Source organism: Sceloporus occidentalis, unplaced genomic scaffold (genome assembly GCF_023333645.1).
Source record: "Sceloporus occidentalis isolate IW3139 unplaced genomic scaffold, rSceOcc1.0.p SCAF_9, whole genome shotgun sequence".
NCBI classification, from domain to species: Eukaryota; Metazoa; Chordata; class Lepidosauria; order Squamata; family Phrynosomatidae; genus Sceloporus; species Sceloporus occidentalis.
In genome coordinates this window covers 27,848,488-27,857,556 of record NW_028316989.1, presented here as the reverse complement: position 1 = coordinate 27,857,556, position 9,069 = coordinate 27,848,488, and the positions used below count along the sequence as shown (strand labels likewise).

Genomic DNA, 9,069 nt, shown 5'->3' with positions numbered 1-9,069 from the left:
ATCTTGTGGAAAGGAACAGAAACGGCTTTATGAGAAAATTACCGGAGGAGGTGGGTGTGAGCTCAAACCACGTCTCTCTTTGTAGACCAACTGGATTTTCTGCAACACAGTTATTGTTGACATTCTTTGGCACTGTGACAGTCTTTTAAATTAAACTCACCAGCAGTTTGCCACAAAAACCACAATGACCTGCATATCAAACCTTTATTTGGCAATATTACACACATGACAACAGAAGTAAACATAGGTAGAAAAAACAATACATTTTATGTCACCCAAAGTGCAAACACACAATGAATTTTGTAGGCTGAAACTTTATATTTGGTGACTAACAAGGCAACCCTATTAGTTATAAGGAATAGTGCAGTGATATGTATAAGTCGCCCTAGGAACAAAATTAACCCAAAGGGGTGCTTCCCTAAAAAATTGGCCATGTAGTACCACTTATGGAGCTGCCTTTTATCAAGGCAAAGAAAGGTATTCTCTGACTTGATGTGGATCAGAGCTTGGAAAAGTTACTTTTTAGTCAACAAAGCCCAGAAGCCCCACTAAAAATGCTGAACAGAGGATACTGTGTGATATATATTTGAAGGGGTTTTTTTTTCACGCTGTTGTATGGACTCAGATAACAGAATGTGATTTATACATGAAGCAGGTGCACATCCTATCTCAATTTTCTTTGATTAAAACCCTTTTATCACCGATTGGTAGATATATTATTCTGTATTATAAATTAAACAAACTGAAAGCCCACAATCCTTGATGATTTTTGGCAGAGGCAATGCCGACCCCAAAATCTAAGGCAATGCCGACCCCAAAAGCTAAGGAACAGTGAAATGAATGAACGTGAGAATGAGAAAGTGCCGCAGTGAACAGTATGTTTACAAAGGAGAGGTGAAAAAGTCTCAGACAAATAAAACAATCAAATTTAAGGAACACTGATTTTTTCACATGAGATCCCTTCACTTGCAAAACAGAAATGTAATGGCAGTAGCAGTACTTGATTTACATCTAATTTGCAAATAAAGCTTGCTCAATAATATCCCAGCTGCAAAAATGCATGCACAGGCTCTTGTAAACAGAAGACTCAAGATAAACGGGTGCAGTGGTTCTTTAACAGCCGAGGTGGCCTAAAATTCAACCAAATTCAACGATTGCCAGTCTGTATAGATCAACGTACGTTTTCCACAGTAATATGTCTTGTGTGAAATACACTAAGCCTTGAAGCCAATTTATTCAATGACGTACGTGCATTTTTCTCCTTATGCATAGGACAGTCCGAACACCTCCTGGCAACTCTGTGCCAGTCATCTCCATCCTCAACAACGATTTATTTCTAAAGCAAAGACTAAGCTAAATATGCCACTTTACATTCTATAAACAGACAGATATACAAGATTAACGTTACCGAAGACTATTTATTGGCTGACATAAGGTATCATTACTAGTGCAGATGCATACCTCTGGAACTGAGACCCCCCCAGTAACACATTGAAGATGGTTTTCTATATTGTCTTCATACATTTCAAGTCGATTTGAGAGGTGGACAATTTGATTCATTTATGTACTTGCTTGAGCAAGCTTTGGTCAGTTTTCAGCAGGACTGAAAATTACAGCAGAAGGAAATGCAAAAAGTCCTTCTAGATTTTTGTCGCAGACATTATTATATACATGCACGATATTGAAATGTGGTAAAGGAATGATTTTGAGGTGAAATTTGGTCTATAACAGCTGGGGGGGGGGGGGCAGGAATCTCTACATACTTTCCTGAAAATTAATTCCAGAGTAAGGCCACTGAAACTAAGGATGCTGCTTCTAAAGTAGTGTCTATGGTCTGCTTAGTTTTAGAGAGGCTTGCTTCACCAACTTTTGCTGATGTCTTGATGCTTGAGCTTCGTCAATCGCCTGACAAATTCTCTGCGAAGCAAACAGAATGTTTATTAGGTACCAAATCTTCATGGGAAAAACTGGAAGGTTTCTCAGAAAGATTGAACTATGTGAACTTAGCTCATTTGGTAGCAACCAGAAGCAAAATGTTAAAGAATCTGAAAGGTGTGGACAGTATTTAGACATTAGATGCCACAGTGCACAAAAAGCTGTTCTTTCAGGAATAAGTAACTATTGACTGAACGGATTGGCCTTTAGACCCAGAACTCTCTCTACTTTCCATTAAGGATTGTAGAAACTCTACAACCCCAATTCCTCCTCTACTTATTCCTCTACCTAAAGACTTTTCAACTAATGGAGGGAGGCTTGGAGGGTCGACAACATAGTCTCAAGAGTAAGCTGGCATCTTTTGTCATTGCCTTCCTCATTTCCAAACGTGACGATCGTAACAGTTTCATGTTCGTCTATAACTTGTAGGACGCAAGTGGAGCTCGCTGCTGGTGTCTTGATTTTCTGTCATTCTAGTTCACAAATGAAGAGGAGACACCTGGAAACCGCCTCAACCAAACACATGCGATGGAGAGGGAGCCTTGACAAATCTGTACCTCCAGAGAAAGCAATGGATTTTGGAAAGGCACATAATGCCACTAGCACTGGAGAGACATTCACTGAACATAAGCCTAAAGAATATTAAGATGATAAGATATCAAATAATCCTTACCTTTGCTGAAGCAGCGTCGGCGAGTTTAATTTTCCTTACTGATTCTTGTCCAGAACTCTCTCTTTTCTGAAACAGCCCTTGGTCCTGTTAGAAAAACCAGCACCGCTTGAAAGGACTGCAAACATGTTCATACAAGGCACTCACCCAATTATGGGTTCTGTCATGCTCTTTACTAAAGGAAGAAAATTAGAAATTCTATTTTGTGAGATTACACAGAATACCTGCACTATTACTAATGGATCAGAACCGGCGTCTAACAAAACCATCAGGCTTTATTCTATCCTTGTCCTACTCGATCTGTCTGCGGCCTTCGACACCGTGGACCACTGTCTCCTAAGAGATGTACTCTCTGACCTTGGTTTCTCGGGCCTTGTTCTCGATTGGTTCACATCTTACTTGTCAGAGCGATCTTTTTCAGTGGTCTCGGGTGGTCAGAACTCGTCTTCTGTCCTCTTATCTGTTGGAGTTCCTCAGGGCTCTGTTTTGGGTCCCCTTCTGTTCTCTTTATACACACTCTCCCTTGGCAAACTTATCAGTTCTTTTGGTTTCTCCTACCATCTGTACGCCGATGATACCCAGCTGTACCTTTCCACCCCTAATCTTTCGCCAGAGCTAGAGCAGCAAGTGTCATCCTGTTTAACAGCTGTCTCCCACTGGATGCACCATCGGCGCCTGAAGCTCAATATGTCCAAGACTGAGCTTCTTGTTTTCCCTCCTAAGCCCACCCTTCACTACTCCTTTTCTATTTCTATCAATAACATCTCTATCCAGCCGGTCCAGGAAGCCCGCAGTCTTGGTTTCATATTTGACTCCTCTTTGTCATTTATCCCTCAGATCCAGACCACAGCCAAAGTCTGCAGATTCTTTCTCTACAATATCGCCAAAATCCGTCCATATCTCTCAGCTTCTACCGCAAAGACACTGGTCCATGCCCTAGTGGTCTCACGACTAGACTACTGTAACCTCCTTTTGGCAGGGCTTCCCCTCTCTCATCTCCACCCATTAATTTCTGTTCAGCATTCAGCTGCACGCATTATTTCACTCGCTCGCCGTTATGATCATGTCTCCCCTCTGTTGTCCTCCCTTCACTGGCTCCCTTTTCCTTTCCGCATCAGGTACAAACTCTTGCTACTCACCTTTAAAGCCCTGCATGGGCTGGCCCCTCTTTATTTAACCGATCTTCTCTCTCCCTACATCCCTACTCGCACTCTCCGCTCTGGTAGCCAAAGTCTCCTCTTTCAACCCAGGATCTCCTCTGCCCCATCCCGGATCCGTCCCTTCTCTCTTGCTGCCCCTCATTCCTGGAACCTTCTTCCTCTGCATGCACGGCTCATCACTTCCCTAACCAGCTTTAAGGCTGAGCTGAAAACCATATTGTTTAGGGAAGCGTTCTCAAGGAATTTGTGATTGTCATCTGGCTGTCTGACAATATTTGATGTGATGTGATTTGTTTGATATTTGATGTTTTTAATTTGTTTTTTCTTTTCTATATGGTAATTTTAACTATTTCTCTTTTAATTGTTATTATTTTAGAATGTACACCTTGGGCAGGCTTTTATATTCTCTCTAATTTTACCGACTTTGTACAGCGCTGTGTATAATTACAGTGCTTTAGAAATAAAGTTTAATAATAATAATAATAATAATAACAGGCTCCATTTTGTAATTTTTATTGCTCTTAGCGGCATAAGCACGAATGCTTCTTTTACCTTAACAAAGACGTTCAGTATATTTTCGGTCACGGATGGCGGACGTGTAAACTCTTCATATAAATAATCCCAGTCTGTGGTTATGTGCCCCAAAATTTCCACTTCCTTGATGAGCATCACTCTCCTAGGCAAAGAGAGAAAGAACGGCTTATGAGTTTCTCTTCAACAGAAATGGACAGCAGTAATTAAATAAATCCCACAATGTGAAAATTAAACTTTTTCAGAGAGGCCTGCAGTACAATCCCAGTTGAGCAGCAAACAGTCTTTGCAAAATGGCAGTGCTTCCTATTTGATTAAATGCATATCCTATGAAATTCACGGAGTTGCCGTAAGTCAACAGGCAACTTGAAGGCATACACACACTCTCTGTGTATGTATGTATGTATGCAGGACAGAAAGGCCAAGAAGGAAGGAAGGACATAGCAAAAAAGGACAAAAAAGAAAGCAGAGAACTGTTTGATATAACTCCTACTAACACACACACAGGATGGGATTCATTTGGTTTTGCTATAGTGGTTAAAATGTGGCCGCAAGTTTTCTGTCCCTTGCAGCCCAACCAGTGCAACTTTTCCCCTCAAACCAGGCAGAAATACTCCTGCCCTCTCCAGCATCCCAAATCCTCTGTAGTCCTTCTCAAAATGGCAACAAGAAGTGATGCGGCATTACAGTCAGTCCTCTGTATCCATGGATTCAAGCATCCACAGCTTGAAAATATTCAAAAACAGTAAACATTCCAAAGAGCAAACCTTGATTTTTCCATTTTATGAAAGGGATATCATTTTACTATGTGATTGTATTTAATGGGACTTGAGCATCTGCAGATTTTGGTATCCATGGGAGGGTCCTGGAACCAAACCCCAGCAGATACCAAGAACCCATTGTATTTCTTATGGCCATTTTGAGAGGGACTATAGAAGAAAACAGATCTATATAGGTTTTCTGGGGCAGTGGGGGGAGGCTCATGTCTGGAAGTGAAACATGGCCTCTGGCGCCCATGCAATTGCCCAGCCCTGAAGTAAAGCAAAGGTACCTGTTGGTGACAACAATGTTTGCTTTCCGTCCTCCTGGAGCCGCACAGTGGTAGCGGAAAATCTCTCCTGCCAGCTTCTTAATGTGAGAGTTCTAGAGCAGGATGGAGAAAAGTGAATGTTTTACACCACAAGCGACACAACTCTTGCCTTAACTGGCAATTCTAACCCACAATTATGACACCGCTTGCAAGTCTTGGACGTCATTCCAGAAAAGAGAACCCTCCCCAAGAGATGAAGTCTACCATATAGTGCCTCACCCCTCTTTTGTTCAAAAGGGCACATGCTTGGTCAGATTTGATAACACTTTGAAGCCAAAAATTGAAGGCTTTCAGACTCACACTATGACCTACTTCCCAACTTGCAAGCACTAATCTCTGAAAAGCCATGAAATGAAAGGCGGAATATACATGAAATCTGCATAAGATATCCATGAATGACAGATAGCACAGGAGTAAGAAAAATACATGGACCTATCACATCTGATACTTCCAGGTACTTTTTTCTTAGAGAGGGGGAAGAGGTCCAAAAGTTAGAGGCTGCTATTTAACGAGTAAAACTGCGCATGCAGATGATGCTATCACTTTGATGTCTGTGAAAAGCAGTTCAGACATGCTTCAGCTTTGCTTTTTGTCAGGTCAGAAATTTATTTTCCGAAATAGTTTTCCAAGACGTATGTACATACAAAATCGTACAATAACAATGTACAATAACAATGTACAAATCCTGCAACAAAAGGGGGAAGGAACCATTCAGTTTCAAATAGAAGTTGTCCAACTTGCAGCACTTGTTAGATGAGAATCGGACGTTTCACTTTATTAAATATTACTTTATTCCGAGGATACAAAGTAGCCTAAAGTGTAACATATGCTCTATTAATCTTTATTTTAAAAAACAGAGAAAAGACCGACACACATAATTAAGTACACATTAACTATATTAATATAATTAAGTACATGGTGACAATAATCTCAAGACACCTTATGTGTATATCAAGAGGAAGTATAATTTAGAAATAAATTCTGCATTCTGTCTATCATTCAGAACCAACCAACAACCAACTTTCCTCATAACCATTATTTTGCCTTCCTTCTCCTAAGCAACGGGAAATCATAGTCAGTCTTCCCTCTATGTCTGTAAAATTGTGCTGATGATAAATTATAGATCTTCTCAGTCACCGTTAATACAGTGACAAGAATTTATTAGGATTGTGAAGCCATTCTTCCCAGCGGACATATTGTGCTTGTGAAAGTTTGCATTAACACAAGTTAGACAAGAATTAAGAGAGAAAAGGACTGTATCTTCTGGCTGAGTTTAATCATCATCATCATCATCATCATCATCATCATCATCATCATCATCATCATCATCTTTCATTAAAGCAGCCAGGTACACAAAGAAGCAAGCATGCTCCTGGTCCTCTGGATGCTACTCTATATATCCCGAATCAGTCAACGCTTCAGATGGTTAACAACTGATCTACATTGCCAAAGCACAGATATAGGATTCAGCACCTGGCTGAATGAAACAACGTGTGAAAGGGATCTAGGAGTCCAAGTAGACCACAAGCTGAACATGATTCAACAGTGTGATATGGCAGCTAACAAGGCCAATGCAATTTTAGGCTGCATCAATAGAAGTATAGTGTCTAGATCCAGGGAAGTAATAGTGCCACTCTATTCTGCTCTGGTCAGGCCCTACCTGGAATATTGTGTCCAGTTCTGGGCCCCACAATTTAAAAAGGACATTGAGAAACTGGAGCCTTGTGTCCAAAGGACAGCAACTAAAATGGTGAAGGGTCTGGAAACCATGAAGCCCTATGAGGAATGACTTAGGGAGCTGGGGATGTTTAGCCTGGAGAAGAGAAGGTTAAGAGGTGATATGATAGCCCTGGTTAAATATTTGAAGGGATGTCATGTTGAGGAGGGAGCAAGCTTGTTTTCTGCTGCTCCAGAGACTAGGACCCGGAGCAATGGATGCAAGCTGCAGGAAAAGAGATTCCACCTCAACATTAGGAGGAACTTCCTGACAATAAGGGCTGTTCGACAGTGGAACAAACTCCTTCGGAGTGTAGTGGAGTCTCCTTCCTTAGAGGTCTTCAAACAGAGGCTGGATGGCCATCTGTCAGGGATGCTTTGATTGTGATTTCCTGCATGGCAGGGGGGTTGGACTGGATGGCCCTTGTGGTCTCTTCCAACTCTACGATTCTATGATCTTTGGTCTTAATTGTACAAAAGTGTTTAGGGAATGAATTGGCACATTTCTAAAAAATAGAAAAAGAAATGGTTTCTCCGCTTGTCTAGTTTCTCGCTTGACATCTCTTAGTTTTCCCTACTGTGTTACTAACTTTGGAGGCAAGGCATTATTTCTCCATCATTTGAAATTGGGAGCAGAAGCCTTGAGTCCCAGTGACACCTAAAGGCTCTGTGGGGAGATACCAAATGCAATGGATCGCCATAGACTCTCGCCCTTAATTTTAAGACAAACCAAGGCAGATAAAGATGATTAAATATAATCAAAAGGAAAAGAATAGAAATAGTAGACTCCGCTATTCCAGTTGCTGCTGCGTATGCATGTTGGGAGAGAGAAAGAAAGAAGAAAGAAAGAAGAAACGTATTAGAAACAGATCACGTATTACAGACAACAGGAAGACAGCAAACAGGAAAGTAAAGAATAAGGAAAAATAATCACATTTTTGCATACTTATTGTATGATATTTCATTGTTTATTATTTGTTTCCTGCCAGATTGGAAAACTCGTTATTTTTAAAGAAAAAATATGTTGTTCTGTAATGAACACATAATATCAGTTTAGAGAACAGCAGAAGGAACAAGTATACTAACAAAATTCAGTTTTTAAAAGTATTTCTCCCATGAATTTCACAGACTTAAGCAGATTTTCAGGGCTTAAAATTGATAGAGTTTAAAACTTGGGTAGCAATTTTGGGAGCTGAAGTCCAAAATCTCTGGCGGACCAAAGTTTGAGAACCATTCTTAGAGCACACAATGTGAAATATTTCTGCCAGCGACAGTGGGCACCTTTACTATTGAAAGCTGCCTTGGATACCATTTTGGGCATTAAGTGCAATAAACAAATGATAGCACCTATTGCTTAAAATCTGGTGGTGCCTACCCAACATCTTTTGCAAAATATACAAATACTTTAAACACATATATTGCTCTTATACACACACACACACTCACACTTTTAGAGCCACTATATCAGACCATACCTCAAATAGGTCATATCCCTCAGCTTCACCCCTGTCATAAGGCCGAATGATGCCATCCTCACAAATGAGACGTGGCGGGCGCAGTTTGGACACTTCCTCGGTCGATTCTGCTACCCTGTCAGAAAAAGAAAAATTTCAAGAAGATTGCATTTTGGCTACAGTTGAAATCAAGCCTAAGACAGACAGTCTTAGACTCTGAAGTGTCTATTGCACAAACTGACTATAAGCAATCCATAGGTGGTTCAAGCACTGTGACTTTACAAATCCTAAAGGAGACCATGACACCCTGAAACCAAACTTTCACTTACAGCAGAATTTTCAAAGTAGGATGGCAAATCTGGTGCCTTAACTACAATGCAATTAGAATTTACTATTATCAAGAAAGGATTCGGAGTTGCAGTATAAAAGAAGAGGCCTAAGAAGACTGGTTTTAGAAAAGGACAGCGGAAGTTTCAGAAGGAAAATTCCAGAGGAAAAGGTCCTTAAACATAA

At 40.6% G+C, this 9,069-nt stretch overlaps 1 protein-coding gene across 4 annotated transcripts in view; it reads right to left on the bottom strand.

Annotated features, from left to right (window-relative positions):
- Positions 1 to 201: 201 nt before the first annotated feature.
- VPS13C (vacuolar protein sorting 13 homolog C) overlaps positions 202 to 9,069 on the bottom strand; it is a 93,363-nt gene continuing 84,495 nt past the window's right edge. For all 4 annotated transcript variants that reach the window (XM_089538318.1, XM_089538320.1, XM_089538319.1 and 1 more), the window contains 5 exons: positions 8,578 to 8,692; positions 5,348 to 5,439; positions 4,318 to 4,441; positions 2,609 to 2,692; positions 202 to 1,917 (listed from right to left, as the gene is read on the bottom strand). In XM_089538318.1, the coding sequence (XP_089394444.1) occupies positions 1,828 to 1,917; positions 2,609 to 2,692; positions 4,318 to 4,441; positions 5,348 to 5,439; positions 8,578 to 8,692 (505 nt within the window). In that variant the 3' untranslated portion in view covers positions 202 to 1,827. The remainder of the gene's footprint in view (positions 1,918 to 2,608; positions 2,693 to 4,317; positions 4,442 to 5,347; positions 5,440 to 8,577; positions 8,693 to 9,069) is intronic.